Here is a 16,780-nt window from a genome sequence, read left to right as displayed (position 1 = left end):
TTTGTTGTACGAAAGAAAAACTTCTCCTTCCACTTCTTCTACACCATGAATATTTTACTCTTTTTTCTAAATCAAAAGCCCCAAGTGCTTTAGCTATTCATTGTAGCAAAGGTTATCCAATCTCATGATCATTTTTTTTCTAGCTTTTCAGTGGACTTTCTATTTTCAGCCAAGACTGGCTCCAAAAACTGACACACTTAAAAACTTCAAAAAATATAAAATATATTGGGGATTAAGTAGACTGGTTATGACAATATCTTTTAGTCCCTAGAATCTGATATCATAGTCCAGGATCCGGGGGGCAGAAGAAGCTATTGATGGACTCAGAAATTGGCTGATACCAAGAATGCCAGCCCAATGAAACAGCTTCTTTGATGATCTGCAGAGTCTTCTGGTCCCTAATAGCGGATGACATTTTTGAGATGGGGTGACTAGAATGGTGCAGAGTATTCCAAATGCTGCCACACCATAAAGGGCACTACAATACAAGCAGCTTTAATGTCAGTACCTTTCCTAAGAAACCCAAGAATGAAATTTGCCCTTTTCAGTTCAGTACATTGACTCAACTTTTTCAGGGAATTATCTACCATGACCCTATGGTGGATAATTCCAGCTAGTTCAGGTCCCGGTACATATATGAAGTCAGAATTTTTTTTGCTCAATGGTGTTTTTATTTGTGTTGTACCCCGCCTCAATCCAGAGGGAGAGGCGGGTAACAAATATATTACTTTTATTACACCATTTCACACTACTTTAAATGAGGCTCAGCTGCTATTTTATTGATTTTTAAGGAGTTTGGAGACACCCTGTTGGAGCTCTTCAGTCCATTTGGGTTTTCACCCTCCTGAATCATCTGGAATCATCCATAAATTTGGCTATGTCACTGCTCACCTGATTTAAGATCATGCATGAATACATTAAGCAGCACCACTCCCAATACAAACCAGTGGGCTCCTCATGTTTACTTCCATCTATTGTGACAACTACACATTCCTACCCCATTTCCTGTTTTATAACCTGCTGATAATCTGTAAGAGGAGGCACAGTTATCCTAAAAATGCCACATTTATTCAGGAGCTTTAGTAAGGGATGATGTGAATAGTGTTTTGGGAACCCAGGATTACTGGGTCACTCCTACCTAGACAAATGACTTCATTTTGCAGAAGCCACTTATTGTTTGCATTATTAAGAACCTATCAGTGTTGTATAGTAAGTTTCCTCTTATAACATAACCAAACATATGAACTATTCTTTTTCACCTTATAAATATTTGGACACATCTCTCTCACACAATTACACATACACTTTTGTGAGTGAACAAGTAAGTGAGTTTACCTGGATGACTATCCGGCCATTTAGCAAATCCACCAACGAGGCGATCTTGGGTTGATAAAATGTAATTTCTGTTCTTTTCATAGTTTGTATATTGAAATATTTTCAGAAGCTGAAAGAAAATTCAGTCAATTAAACATGCAGCAAAAGCATTATTAAATTTTAACTTGTATCCGCAATAAAGACAAGCATCAACACTGACTTTTCATGAGAAATGATAGGACTTAATGATAGGAGTTTGATATTAAATTCCAATGTACATAAACTAAAAACCTCTGAGATATGCGAAAGTCAAAGAGTTAATAGTAGACTATGGATGATAGTGTTTTACCTATTCTTTCAAATTACCTTAAGAGTTGCCCCAACCCAAAATGAGTAGCAGGTGTCTACAGGTTTGTTGGGTCGGCCGTGATAGCCATTCTGTTGCCGCATGATGCACCATCTCCTTATCCTATCCAGCTCCTTCTCAGAGAAGACTTCCTCAAGCTTACCCATTAGGCACAGTGTTGCAATACCACAAAAAGTAGAGCCACCTATGGGATGGGAGATGAATCTCTTCAATATGAGCAACACATATATATCTTGGCAACAAACAATTTTCAAGCAAACGGCCCAATAAAAATTTAAGAAGAGCCCTGTTCGATCAAATCAAAGGCCTGGTGCAAACAATGTCATGTTTTCAGCATCAGGCAAAGTTGCATTAGTCATGGCCCAACTGCTGTGGGCTGGTTTTGTAGTGTTCATTCTAGTCTGGGAGGTTGGGGGGAATTTGTGTATTGTGCATGAACACTTTTCATGTTATAGAGCTTTTAGATTATGTCTTTATGGTGATTTTATTCATATTATGCTGATTTTAGTTTATATTGATTTTGGGTGGGTCTTTTTGTTATACTAATTATGGATTTCTGTTATGTCTGTATGTAAGTCACTTTGACTTCTTTTCTAGTGAGAATCATAGAATAGCAGAGTTGGAAGGGGCCTACAAGGCCATCGAGTCCAACCCCCTGCTCAATGCAGGAATCCACCCTAAAGCATCCCTGACAGATGGTTGTCCAGCTGCCTCTTGAATGTCTCTAGTGTGGGAGAGCCCACAACCTCCCTAGGTAACTGATTCCATTGTCATACTGCTCTAACAGTCAGGAAGGTTTTCCTGATGTCCAGCTGGAATCTGGCTTCCTTTAACTTGAGCCCATTATTCCGTGTCCTGCACTCTGGGAGGATCAAGGATGATGCATACATTTTAATCATCATCCAGCACTGTGTTCACAGGGGCCAAACGGATGCCTATGAAAAGCCCATGAGTAAGACATGAGTAAAATAGCATTCTCTTGGTCATGTTCTCCAGCATCAAGTATCTATTGTACTGGAGATAATATATAGCCATCATGATTAGTAGCTACTGATAGCCTTATTCTCCATGAATTTGTCTAATCCCCTTTTAAAGATGTCCAAGTTGGCAGCTATGGTAGCTAATTACACAGTGTAAGGAAGTGCTCAAATAGTTAACTCTTTTGCTAGCCAGCTGTCCTTCCACTGATTAACTATCTGGCTGCCAAAAGATCTCTAAACAATAATGTCAATATTTTCTAAACAATTGAGAAGAAAAGAGAACCACTGTTTACCTATTGCTATTACTCCATCTTGGAATCTTACTTCTTTCTAAAAATAAACCACACCATTACTCTTTCCAGATGCCAGTTTGTTACATTAGTTGCAGTGTTAGGCCAAGGGCAGATATAACAGTAGCCATGTGTGTTTGTGGCCTGTGATAACGTGGCCACATTATCACAGGCCACAAACACACATGCACATAAGCACACTTTTCCTGAAATTGGGCTTATCGCTACTTTTAACCCGTTAATACTGTTCAGTTTGAAAAATTAACTGTTATTCAGAACTGCACAGACAGCTCTGGCAAGTAAGGGACTTAAGATGCAACCACTCCAAATGTGGGAAGAAGCTGATCTTCTCAAAAATGAATGAGCAAAGAGGCTATTGCTATGAAAGGAGGACTCGCCACACAAGATTCCCCATATTCAAATTTTGTCAGTCCTTGTGCTGAAGCCAAGCTCAACAAGAGGGCTTCTCAGAATATGCAGTTCTTTTTGCAAAAAGAGGATTCTGTATCACTGTCACTGTTTTCAAGCTTGTATCAAAACTAATACTCTTACCATGAGATTCCAGTCCAGCTCCTTGGGCAAGCCCATTATCATAGGACTGAAAAACAAAGAAAGGCAAATATTAATAGAAACTTTTATTGCATAATTTTTTAAAAAAATCTTGGATCAAACTGTGACCCTGGTTCAAACCGAATTCAAACCAGAGCTGTAACAGCCTAGGAGACGACATTTCAAAAGATACAGGATGAACTTCAAATGTTGTAAACAAATGTGTAACCAGAGGCAAGGCAGCACTTATGTATACGCTACAGCATGTTCCACAATTTGAATTACACAAAGGATTTTAAGTATTTCTATACATAACATTGGAACCCCATTGAATGCCGCTTTGAACTGATGTTAATATAATACTGTTTTCCTTGATTTATCAACCCACTTTGTTATTAATATATACTTGATTGGTCTTTTTGCCTGACTTCTCTAGAGCAGCCAATTCCAAAATTATTTCATGCTTTTAATGAGTTTCACCATGCCCCTTTGTGACAGAAATTATCTAAATGGCAGGATTTTTATCATTTGATCAATTTAACCTGATCATCTCCATTTTCCTAAGGCCAAAAAGAGCACTGCCAAGCCAGTCATTCACTGGTATGTCAGTATTTCCTTTCCTTTGTGGATCAGTAGTTGTCACTTAAAAACAGAAACTTCACCACCACCCCTGGCGCTGCTAACTCAGTTGGGAGCATCATGGGAATGCTTGGACAAATTTCCTAATTCTTGTCAGACTATCCTGTAAAGGCAAGGGTGGACAACATGCAGCTTGTGGACTGCATGAGCCTCTGGTGCAAACCCTGCTGCTGAAATTGCTGCAGCGGCAGAGAAAAACACCGCAGAAAAAAAAAATGTGAAGCAAGCTTCATAGTGACAAATTTAGTTTGAAAACAAAATGTGTCACTTCTAACCCTCTATAGCAGTTTGCCACTAAAATTTGGTAACGAATTTCTGCATCGCAGCAGCACCAAGAGCCAAAGGGTGGGGAATGGCCTCCAGGCCCCTCAATGTTGCCCCACCTTTGCTGTAGGGTATGAAGTGACATTTTTCCTCATAATTGTTCAACATTTAAGAGCATTTACTGCAAGTTTCTCTACCTTTGCACAAGGAATACAGACCTCAGAGTGACTTTACCTTCTCTGATTGGCTGTTGCAAGCCTGGCCTTGCATATCTGTGCACAATATCCATTGGCCTAATTCCAGGGGGGTGATATCTGTCCATCCCTGATTCCTATCAGAGAACAAGTAGTGGGACCCAAGAAATTCAAGAGAGATATTCCAGTTGGCTAACCATAGAGTGAGCTTATTGCTTTTTTGCTCTGGTTCTAACATGTGCCTAGATGAAACTGCAATCTTCCATCAGCCTACCTGGAAAACTATTGAAATAACTTGAAAACAAAGCAATGTTGGAACCATGCCAAGTTAGAGACACCAGGTACTGTAGAAAGCCCTAAGCCCCCTTCTACATTTTACACTTTTTGCCAGTTCTAGCACTATTTTCTTCCTTTTACATTTAAAATACTATGTGAAGTCTGATCTCTTTTAAAATAAAACAGTTTTATTTTTAATTTCAATATTGTGGCTTGCATTTCTTCAAGAGATACTACCTGGGAGTGCTTATCCATATTACCAATGTATTTTATGCTTACCAGACTGTTAACCAGCTATATTACGGTGCTTTTAGAAAATAAAGTAATTCAGGTAGAACAAGCAGAGGATGGCAGACCAGCCTGGTTTGTGAGATGCTTGTATGTTTTTTGGATCAGATGAAGAAGGATCAAAAGGCAGCAACTCCTCCCTGTTCATCCATCCCTTCTGTGACCTTTCCATACCAAAATTCCTCCATTCAGTAATATGGGTTGAAGGGAATGCTATGAAAGAATTTGCAGAATTGTGCCTTAAGAGTCTCCTTTTTTAATCTAAAAGTTCAGTGATTGAAATAGCAAATCTCAGAAATCTGCTTAGCACTGCTCTCCCCTCCCACCCTATATAGTATTGTTTAAAGGAGTGGTGTTAAGAGATATTTCATTTTTTAATTATTCAGCAGTTTAAATAACTACCATTATGAAATACATAATACACAAATACAGGCTCGTTTACAAACAGCTACCTGTGGAAGGGGGAAGAATGAAGGCGAGTGCATCACACCTACCCTTCAATTGCCTCAGGATAATCTATGTCTTGTGGAGATATGGGCCTGAATTCACACTTCGCCTGAGGTGAGTTCCACTCACAGGATGCTTCCACTAGAGGGGGGATTTTTGCTGGAAGGGGAGCGATTTTTGCCCATTCCTCCTTCCCCTTGTGCCCCCTGAAAAGCTGCTTGAGGAATGGGGAACCATCTTGAACATAATGGTAGCTGATGCCTGGGGCTGCAGTGGGAACAGGGAATTGGCAAAAATAGCCTCTCCTCTCTACCTCCTGCATGAGTTTCTGCTGGATTTTAATCTGTTCTGAAAACAAAAGGCGCCCTTCCATTCACACAAAGGCAAGTCTGGATCCAATCCATGATGTGCAGATAATCAGATATTGGTAAATAATGAGAACAAAACACCACACCAAGTAGAGCAGAATCCATCTGCGGGGTAGACTTGGCCTAAAAAAAATGTAGTTAGCTATGGGAATTACTCCTACACTAACTGCCAGATATTGGTTTATTTACATGCTGTAACTGTTATGCTTGCCTGTAAAACTACCTGCCCATTTAAAGGAGGAAGTGCAAATTTCCACTATTCAATGGTTAATGCAATCATATGCTAGAATGGTACAAGATAGGAAATGTAAAAAGCCCAACCAACAGCAGTCTTCATTTCACTGGCTGGTAAGAATGCATTTTACAAACTAATTAAATCATCTTAATTGTATTACTGGATCTGTAGGGAGGTTTGCTCTGTAATAGCTGATCAGGCTACAGCTATGCAAAACTGAAGCACAGCCTTTGATAAAACTGGGAAACTCTAGAGCAGATTGAATTATTTTGTAATATTTCCTGCAATGACTAATGCTGCACATTATAGCACTGTATAAAAGAGTACAAATGTCAAATGAGTGCTAGAGCTTAAACCTCCCAACTCTAACTAAATCAGCAAATTAAAAGCAAAAAATGAAAAACACATGAGCCAAAATGACAAACAAGAGTTACTATTTTTTCTTAATCCAACACTAAAAAGATCATGCACCCAATACTCCAAGTCATGCTCCAATGATCTGGAGACATTCCCATATTAACAGCGAATAGAAAGCACAGTTAATGCTGGAGCCCTCTGGGGTTGGCTGCTCAAGGTACTTCAGTGAAAAATAATTAGAAGCTGATCCTAGAACACAAAAGGAACATTCAAATTCGGTGATTGGTGATGTAGAAGTAGGAATAGGAAGGAGTGGTTTCTATCTACCATAAACCTTAGCATTTCTATATACAAACATTATTGCTTACAGCCCTCGGCCAAGGGAGGGCAACTCATGGAGCTGTGCAAGATTCCTCCAGGGGGCAGGGGCTTTGCCGCCAAGGCTCTGGAGGACTCCCTGTTGTTACCGCTGGTCTGTGATCAGAGATAACAGTGGGCGATACAGATGGGAAAGGTGCCATGTGAGCAAGTCCCCCATCAAAGAAGCCACTGCGTGGACAAAGCCAGCCATGAGTACATGTACTTCAGAAGTGAGTACATGCTATTTTATAATACAAAAAGGATAGCTGTATGTTTTCAGTTACAAATAAGGAAAGGTGTATTTAAGAACTTCCTGGCTAGGAACTGCAGATCAAATGCAGTCATGCATAGTGCTTGGAAGTGGTGGTGCTCACCACAGTAGAAAGGCTGAGACCTGCTGCATTAATATTAATGCAGAAGGCATGGTTTAGATCCAGTTTTAGTCAACCCATTGGAAGAACAAACTTAAGAGAACAAACATCTTGGAATATATGAAATACAAGTTATACTAAACTGGCTTAACTTCCAAGAAAAGGACACAACAGCATTAGGGGGAATTATTTAAGGTATTTCTATCATGGGGGAGAAGAGCAATTCACTAGGGTCGCAGAGAGTAAGTCAAGCCACACCAAATTCAAGCTGTATCAGGGGAGGATTAAAATTAAAGATCTGGAACTCCAGTCACAATAATGAGGATAAATGGCTGTCATTCCTTTCCAGGGCATGTGTGAGAGAAGAATGGCTAAACGTATTTTGGGTGATGACAGAGAAGAGGTCTTGAACCTCTTTCAGCTCTAGGGCTGCATTCAATTTTGCAGAAGCGATCAGGGCACACTCTAGTGGTGGGCAGGGCTGAAGGCAAAAGGGGCAGGGCCAACAATACCAGAATATTTTATCTTAAAGCTCTTACTGCCGGTAATTTGGCCTCTGGAGAAGCATTTAAACTTTTTAGAATGGGCGGGGGTGGGGGAACTACACAAAAACTGCAATATCAACCAACAACCATGGATGGGGAAAAGAGGGAGGGGCCAGAGGAAGAGAGCATGACTGCCTGGGGAACCCCCTGAGGGCCAGGCTGGGACCCCAGGCAGGCCACATATGGTCCATGGACCTGGTCTAGAGAATCTTAAATCTATAAAAGGTTGGATGGTTTGGACTGAAAGATCTGTGAGCAGAACTGCATTCATATAACAGGGCTTTCCCATCCCTTTCTTCCCATTACAGCATCCTGAACAGCCACATCAGAACATGTGGTGCAAGGAGCTGCAGCCAGGCCGTGGGGGGGGGGGGGTGTCAGGGGGAAGTATCAACAGAAATCTGTGGGAGAGCAACTTGCATAAGTGCCTTGTACTCATGAAAGAGCACCTTTGGACACAGCCTATAAAAATACTGACTTGAAATAATATTTGACTGACCAAAATAGTTTCTGCCTAACCAAATACCATGAAGCTCAGGAGCATGCCAATTTGCATTGCAGAGAAAGACATTTATAAGCTCTAACAAGCCTCATTTTTTGCCTAAGACACAGTGAAACAAAGCCAGATCTATGAATAATAGCACCCTTCTAACAATGACATCTATTTTGACTGTAATGAAGGGAATATTATCAGAACAAGCTAGAATTGTAGAAAAAAACAACATAGTTAATTGTATCAATGATATATTTAGTTTGCACTACAATGCCACATGGACCCCTCAGAGATATATATATATATATATAAAAACAGTGTTGACAAGAAATGTTTTTACTCTGCATTATCCACAATACCCTCTCCTAGAAAATTTCAAGTTGCATAGAAGCTACAATTTCAAAACTTGGTGCAGCAAAAGTATGACTGTACTTGATTTGGTAACAAACAAGTATGTCTAAAAAAACTTAAGTTAGTATAGAATATTAAAAATTCTACTGAAGTATTCCTGATACAGGGAATTTTGAGTGATCTCAAGTACCACCATATCCATGCTCATCTTAACTGACCTCAATGCAAAACTCATTACGGCATACGAAGGATGCTAGCGTAACAGAATCCAGCAGTCCAAGGAGAGACCGAAAGCTTTGATAACCAGATCACTCACCAATTAAACTGGAAAATAGATGGAACACTTACCCTATTTCTTCGATTCTAAGACGCACTTTTTTCCCCATATAAACATCTCTAAAAATGGGGTGCGTCTTAGAATCGCAGGTGTGTCTTAGGGTTTTTTTTTGTTGGTGGTACTGAAATTAGTGTGCGTCTTATAATCGATGGCGTCTTACAATCAAAGAAATACGGTATGTACGTTGCAAGCCAAGGGAGAATTGGATGTTTAGTGTCACTTGACACTGACATATGACGTGGGGATGGGCCATCTGAAGGGGATCCTTTCTTACCTGGTCCTCTTCTCCTAACCCTCCTCTGCCAGGTGGCTATTCCCCCTTGTCTTGGAAATACCCATGAGAAACTCAGCTGGGTGGGGAGGGAAGAGCAGGTTGCAGTGGGAAAACAGTGAGTAAGAGAAGGATTACGCTCAGTCCCCCTACCTGCCACTTCCCCCCTGCAAATGCATCCTTTCTTCCACTTTATATGTTGGCAGGAAACCTAGGGCTGAAAACTCCTTTTTTCAGCCAAATGCCTAGCTCTGACCATATACATATATTACTTTAGAGCAAATTATCCTGCTTCAAAGGAGTTCACAAAAGTTATTTGTAATGTTTTCTCTTATGAATTCTTCATCTTCCTTAACAATGGTATTTTTAATCTTTCAAGCAGCATCTCCAGGAGGTCAGCACACTACAGCATTTAAATTAAACTTCATCATACTCATTGTCTCCCAGGTCATTGCTTACCAAGTAGCAACTATGTATTCTAGCTCTAATGGGGGTGAGGATGGAGAGGAAATGGGAGACGTAGAAACAATTGGTAGTGACTGACCATTCAGCAACTCATCTTAATTTAATTTGAATTAAAAATAGATACATTTAAAACAAACCTAACAGGGACTAGGAATGGAGATATGATGCCACATGCTCTTTTCAATGCATTTGTCTCCCACCTCACCAGTTCAGCTATACATATAACTGCTGCTAAGCCTCATAATATGAACCTGTAGCGTGGATAGTTTTAGAACCTGCTCCTGCAAATTCCAAACTTTAGCATCTTCTAAATTAAACATTTACAGTATCAAACAGGGGCAAGAAACACAGAAAGTAAGTTATTAAATTGTGAATTCTGTTATATCCTATCTACAACAAGAGATGAGATTGTATTATAAGAGGTAGCTGCCCATTTCATTCAAAACTGTATGTTTCAACTGTTCATAAATCATAAGCAGTTTAAACTTAAAACCAAATTAGACACAGCGATCATATTTTCACCATACTAAGGGGTACGATTCTATTTGAAATCACAGTAATATGGTGTATGTTAGCATAAATACAAACTGATAGTCTCTTGGTTTTGAACTGTCCATTGGAAAATATCAAGTTGACCAATAACTTCATAAAAAGCAGGAGCAAAAAACAGCCAACAGTGGATATGAAGGAGATTGCAGGAGATTATGTAAATTGGGATCACCAGCGCAGCACACATGGGAGCCGGGGGGGGGGGGGGGGGAGATGCGCACAACTTCTTTTCCTGTCATGATCGTCTAAACATACTCAAAGAGCTTGGCAGTATAAGCTTATTCATATTTACTCAAAAGTAAGCCCACTGAGTTCAGTGGGGCTAATTCCAAGCAAAGAACATATATACTGTTGCACCCTAAATTGCCCAAAAGCTAAAACAATCTAAGAATGCATATACTGATGGTAAATTTTACATCTTTTACACTCATATGTAATAGGAACAGTTTGTATCAAAGTGGAAACTATTTTGCCCAATAGCAGTCACGAAGTCTATCATACCATTTCTAGTAAAAAGGTAAACAAAGCAGTAAACATTACAGCAGCACTATAGTTCACATTTTAGAAGTCCTAAGCATATTTTAATGCTACAGACCTCTCTCTTACCCTGCTCACGCCAAAGGCAAAGCTATGTATTAATGCCATTATATTCTGCATGTGATTTGGATGCAGCAACAGTAGCAAAGAAACTGCTTTAGTTTCCCATAAACACAGGCACAGAACATATGCTCATGAACAGCAGTGGAATAAAACCCTTAACACAGCAAACAAGAAAGTTGTTGTAAGATGACGCTTGGCAAACTCACCATGCTTCTTCTAATATAGTCTATGGCTTTCTTCATATCCATCCCTGACCAGTTGTTGAGCATGTAGCATATACAAGCAGAACAGTATATAAATCTCATGTCATTTTCACTTCCTTCAAGGACTGCACAAAAACTGAAATAAATATTGAAGTTATGCAACAGTTACTGCATCATTAAACTGATTCTCAAACTATTTATTTTACTTTCCAGGACAAGAAGTTATTTAATTCAAGCCATTAGTTCCTATGGAGAAATTTTAAAATAATTTGCTGCTGTCCAGAATCTGGTCTCATGATTACAATACCTCTGGCTGCTCTAACTACTGTAAACCCAGCACATACATACTACCCTTAGGTGAGGGACAGTTTGAGGCTGACAGAATACCCATTACTCAGCTGAATGGCTTCTGAGCCTTGCCCCATAAGCAAGGGCCTGTGCTTCCTAGAGTGAAATGGGGTCATATTATATGAAAAGAAATAAAGTTATATGAATTATATGAAACTAAGATCCACACTTCCCACCAACTGAAGATAAAAGAGATCAAGATCAGGCATCTGAAGTACAAATGAATCTCCTTCCTGAACTACCAAGAGGACTGTCAACACATTAAGCAGGATGGCCTCAACTTCTTTCTTCCTCTTCCCACAAAGAAGGGGATATATTCATATCCATCTCAAACACATACTGAGCACCCAAAAGGTATGTGCTCAAAGGCTCTGGAAAAACCCTTCTGCATTTTGAAGTATTTTAGCTATATCTCCAACTAAAGTGGCAATATAACAACTTGCCCCAGTGCTCTAAGTCAGTGTTTACATATATTTGTCAAGACACTATGACATAATTCTTTATAACGTACGGAATTATTAACTATCCTTTTCAAGTTCTACATATTGTATATGCTACCTTTCTGACAAAGAATGCGCTCAAGATCATATTATATGAAAAGAAATGAAATAGGGGCTCTACAACTTAAAGCTGGCTGTTTTTATCAATATTTAATAAAAGGCTTTATTGTATCATTCCACCTGCTGCTGTATTACATTGCTACAGATGAATTACTAAAACAGTTTATATGAGAATTTCTCATACAGCTTTTTCTCTCTAGCAATTAATGTTAGCCTCAATGGAATGCTAGCTGTAACTAAATGTGAAATGGCAAATATAATCTTCAACCAAGTCCACTCGAGAATATGTCAATTTGCAGAGAGTTATCAGTTCTCATGCTTCAATTTGCACATCTGAAAATATGTAAAAAAATTCAATGCCATTAGTATCCCATACTCATCTTTTTTATATATAGTTTTATTTTATAGCTTTGATTAAATTGGCCAAAATCTCTCACAAATTATGACAAAATATTACTCAAAGCCAACAATTTGGCTGGTAAATTCCAAAGCACTTAACCTGCACCCCACACACCCGTTATTCAATCAGCACCACCTGGGGAAATCTTTTTTCCTTCCTCCTCCCCATCATCTTGTGCCTCACGCATGCTCTTGATGCCCATCTATTTCCTTATCTCTCAGTTGCCATCTATTTGTCTCTTAAAAGAACACTGTTCATTTCTCTCCATAACCTTCTTCTCTTTCATATTCCATTATCCCATCCTGCCCATCTCAGAATCTCCCCACTTCCAGGCTGACACATACACTATTTGTGAAAAGCTTTGGTGCCACAAGCACAACATAAAATGTTTGTCTTTGTTATGGCAACCACAACAGGGATTAAGTGTGATATAACATCTGTCCAACCTACATTTCTTAGCCAATACCACTCACTGATGGTCTCTTTTCTAGGTAAGAACCTGATAGATAATCTTCCCTTCCATGTTGGACTGAACACACTTTCTACAATTATTAGCTAGCCGGCACACTTGCCTAGCGCTTATATTCAATTATTCAACCCCCCATTCCTAGAGGTCTAGCACGTTATTATACTGAAGTTATTATGAAATAATTAACTGTATTATCTGAATTCTGTCCCAAATAGCAAGTTAGGAGAAGGCAACTGAATTCTGCATCCATTCTTCAAGTTTATCAAATGGTGGAGGAAGAAAAATACTATATTCCAGGATATAGATGGCCATAAATTAGCATAACTGAAGCAAACAGTGAAAGGAAATTCAAATTATATGGTATTCATTCTGTGCCTAGTAAAAGGATCTGAAATGGATAATAGCATCTTAGAAATTGTGATTTCTATTCTTCTGTTCGATATTTTTGCAGAGAAAAGTGGCTACAAGTCTAACTGTGCTCATGTACCAACAAACTGATCAGTTAAATTAAAAGTATGCTAATGCCTCACCATTGCCCCAAGCTAATTAAAATAATTTCATATTCATAAAACAAAAAATCCAAGTATATCTGCAAGTACTATCATCACAAAAGAGTAACTGCAGTTCCATTTAAAAGCCCACATATGAGAAAACTATTTTAAGATTGCTATTTAGTTAATTTAAATAATTTATAGCTAGCGTCATATTTCTATGATTCTCCAGTCTGGGAATATGGCATTACATGCACTTCAAAAATCTTTTGTTAGTACTACTAATAAAATAAATAAACATAACATAACTTAACAATGAAATAAGACAAATCTTTTATTTAATGTTAAGCAAAATGTATGCAATTTCTCTTTGCCAATTGCTTTTTTCAATCACCAGCAAAAACTGAAAAACGGGTTACAAAGCTGTGAGTTCTGTCCTTTCCCCCTGTCTAAACCATTTCTTTGAAATGGAATTCTACCTTTATAAGTTAAATCTTGCTAGACTCAGGTGTTTTTTTAAAAAAAACAACAGAGATACTATTAGAGAAATGAACGTTCTTCAGAGACAGTGGGGAAAACTTATTCAACACTGAATAGCTGATATCCCACCCACCCCAAAATATTAGACTGAAAAAGTACCTGTATTCTAGAATGTATGGGAACTGGAATATTGCTGAGATATTAAGCATGAAAGAATAAAAACTGGTGTATTTAAGGTTTTTTCTCCTAACTGCAGTCATACCCAAGATAAAGGAAATTTGCTTTCCCCCAAATAAAGATTGTTCCTTGTGAAAGAAGTCAATGTAATAGAGATATAAATGATAGCAGCTAATCTGGGTATTGAAGTGAGGAGTCTTTAACAAGTTGCTGTGACCAGAGAACGGAGGTGGTTCATCTTGTTAAAATGTAACTCTCCCCCTCTTGAGTCTGCAAGTCTCTTGACTTCCTGACTCAATATTTTTATCTTCTACTTCTGTAAATGCAGTTTTTGTTAGCCTAGAAACCTTCCAGTTCCCTCTTTTGACCAGATGCCTGGTGATACAGAGAGAAAGGAACCAGCACTTGGCCTGTAAAGACTGGGCTTTAAACCCCCCAATGAATAGCATTAAAGATAGGAGCGCAGGCTTCCACCTCTCCTCTATGCTATGTAAAATGAGGAAGGGGTCAAAGAAAAACCACTCCCCTTACTAGAATGCCCAGTCTCAGTTTGCCTTCCCTAAAGAGAAGAGAGCACAAAGCATACAAGCAACTTGAAGATCTTACTTGTGCTTAAATCTTATCTTTCTCCAGGCTGGACTCAGCCTGGTCAATTCCTACTTTACAGTACTGTGCATTATGCAGTATGATCCAGTTTTTCCTCCCTAAAAATATTCAACACCCTGCAACACAGAATTCACTGTACCTCCCATCTTCCAGCTGGAGAGCTCTGAGTCCTGCCAAGCAGGCTTCTTTATTTACTCGGCTCAAGTCATCGCCAAGAATAACTAAGCAGCAGAGGCCAGTATAAGTCATTGCTATGTGCCCACTATCATAAGGATGAGAAACACCGGGACCCTGAAACACAAGAGAATTCAAATTTTAGTTTGCTGAACAGCATAATAATTATATGCTCATGAAACATAAGCATTTCTTTTAGAGGAAAACTAAGACCATTTCCCTGAACTCTCTTTTGTCAGGAGGAACTCATCCAGAGACTGGTCTGAAATGCTATAAATAAATGCCCCTCTCTGTGACCCACACATATCAGCAACTGTGCAAGCAGCAGGAAGCTGCTATTTTAAGACCAGGGTATGCTTCTAATACCAAAAGGATTTTCCAAAGATTTTCTACCATCCAATAGCTGCTTCCAATATGCCTCTTTAGTCTTATATGATGGAGCTCAACCACTGTAACTACTGAAAAAGAGAGCTACATCAAGAGGCAGTATTCTGGCTGAGACTAATAAACTGGCCCCTTTTGGACCATTTCATGGATAATTGCAGATCTAGAAAGTTAAAAGATTTGAGAATATATATATGAGCTAATCCTAAAACAGCACTTCGCAAAAGTAGTTGTCCTTGCAGAATACTCAGGGATTCTAGGCTACAGGACTATGACATCATCTAATAGGGCACAGTAAGATATTGCTAAACAAACATTGAAAATCATGTTCTGTGTCTGGAAATATGTTAACACAATATAAGAAATTACACCCTAATACTTAATTGTGTGCTGTTTTATGAGTGATTATTTTTAAAAAGAGGTCAAATATTGCTGGCTTACATTTGGAAATACATCCATATGTAAATGTGTGCTATGTGAAATCTGGCATTGTGTAAGCATAAAAAAGTGGGAACATGTGTTGGCTTTTCTGCCCATCATACTGTTTTCTCATAAGGACATCTATTCCGCAAGACTAAAGTGTTAGGAATAGAATCGTTGTCCATGACAGCACACTGGCACTAGTAGTACAGACCCATTGATTTTTCTAACCTTGCAACTGGAATATCTGCTTTGCCGCCTCCCTCTAGCCTACATTCAAACCCACAGGCTGTACTTTGCACATCCCAGAATTCATCTGTTCCATGTATCTCCTCCCAGTACTGCCAATCTGGAAGCTAACCATGGAGGAAACCTCAGGGCCTTTGATACTGTTATTCTATTTTAGGTCTGACCCTTCTAAAACACAGATTTTGCCTTGTCTGGAATCTGACCTTGGAATTAATCAGAATGTAACCAGACTGCTGCTGCTAAACATCAAAAAAGGTGGCAGAGCAGCTTTTAAACCAAATTCTGGAGAAAGCTGACAGCAGTTAAGGGGTTTGACAGGAGTTAAGGCTGAATGAATCAGCTTTAGGGGCCGGTCAAGCAAAAGCTACCTGGCATCCCCACTGCTATCTCTGATCTGAGATAGGAGGTAACACTGGGGATCCGCTGCTGGCATATGTCAGCAGGGGAATCCCCAATATTATCTCCAATCTCAGACTGGAGGTAACAGTGGTGATACCCTCCAAGGGTATTTCTCCTGAAGATGGGGTTTAGAGCCTAAGCCTGTCCCTTAAAGGAATACCCAGAGGCTGCACCACAAGACAGAGGTTCTGTACCCTTGCTCTATAGGAAGGGTTTACTGAGGATGGTGTTGCTTTGTACATCAAACAAGGCATTATGTCAAACCAACTAGAAGCCTCAAAAGGAGCAGACTCTCCACAGAATTGCTGCAGGCGATCAAGCCTCAAAAGTACCTTAGTACTGGGGACATGCTATTCCCCACCCCCTGCAAACAAAATGTGCAAGGTGACCTTGAAATGAAAAATGAAATCAGGGAGCCATTAAATAAGGAAGTGTTATAGCAATGAGTAACTTCAATTACTCTCAGATATAATGGATAAATGCATGTTCCACTTATAACAAAGAGGTAAA

General features: G+C 39.2%; 1 protein-coding gene across 2 annotated transcripts in view; it reads right to left on the bottom strand.

The window, feature by feature from the left end:
• The window catches only part of PGGT1B (protein geranylgeranyltransferase type I subunit beta), a 36,816-nt gene that overhangs the window by 5,876 nt on the left and 14,160 nt on the right, over positions 1 to 16,780 (bottom strand). The window contains exons 4-8 of one of the 2 annotated variants that reach the window (XM_063129512.1): positions 14,784 to 14,935; positions 11,117 to 11,249; positions 3,504 to 3,549; positions 1,681 to 1,865; positions 1,336 to 1,444 (exon numbers count right to left, since the gene is read on the bottom strand). In XM_063129512.1, the coding sequence (XP_062985582.1) occupies positions 1,336 to 1,444; positions 1,681 to 1,865; positions 3,504 to 3,549; positions 11,117 to 11,249; positions 14,784 to 14,935 (625 nt within the window). Of the gene's footprint in view, positions 1 to 1,330; positions 1,445 to 1,680; positions 1,866 to 3,503; positions 3,550 to 11,116; positions 11,250 to 14,783; positions 14,936 to 16,780 lie in introns of both variants that reach the window. The other variant, XM_063129513.1, reaches the window with a different exon arrangement.

The sequence above is a fragment of the Elgaria multicarinata genome, chromosome 6, assembly GCF_023053635.1.
Source record: "Elgaria multicarinata webbii isolate HBS135686 ecotype San Diego chromosome 6, rElgMul1.1.pri, whole genome shotgun sequence".
In the NCBI taxonomy this organism is placed as follows: domain Eukaryota; kingdom Metazoa; phylum Chordata; class Lepidosauria; order Squamata; family Anguidae; genus Elgaria; species Elgaria multicarinata.
This window is presented reverse-complemented; position numbering and strand designations above follow the sequence as displayed.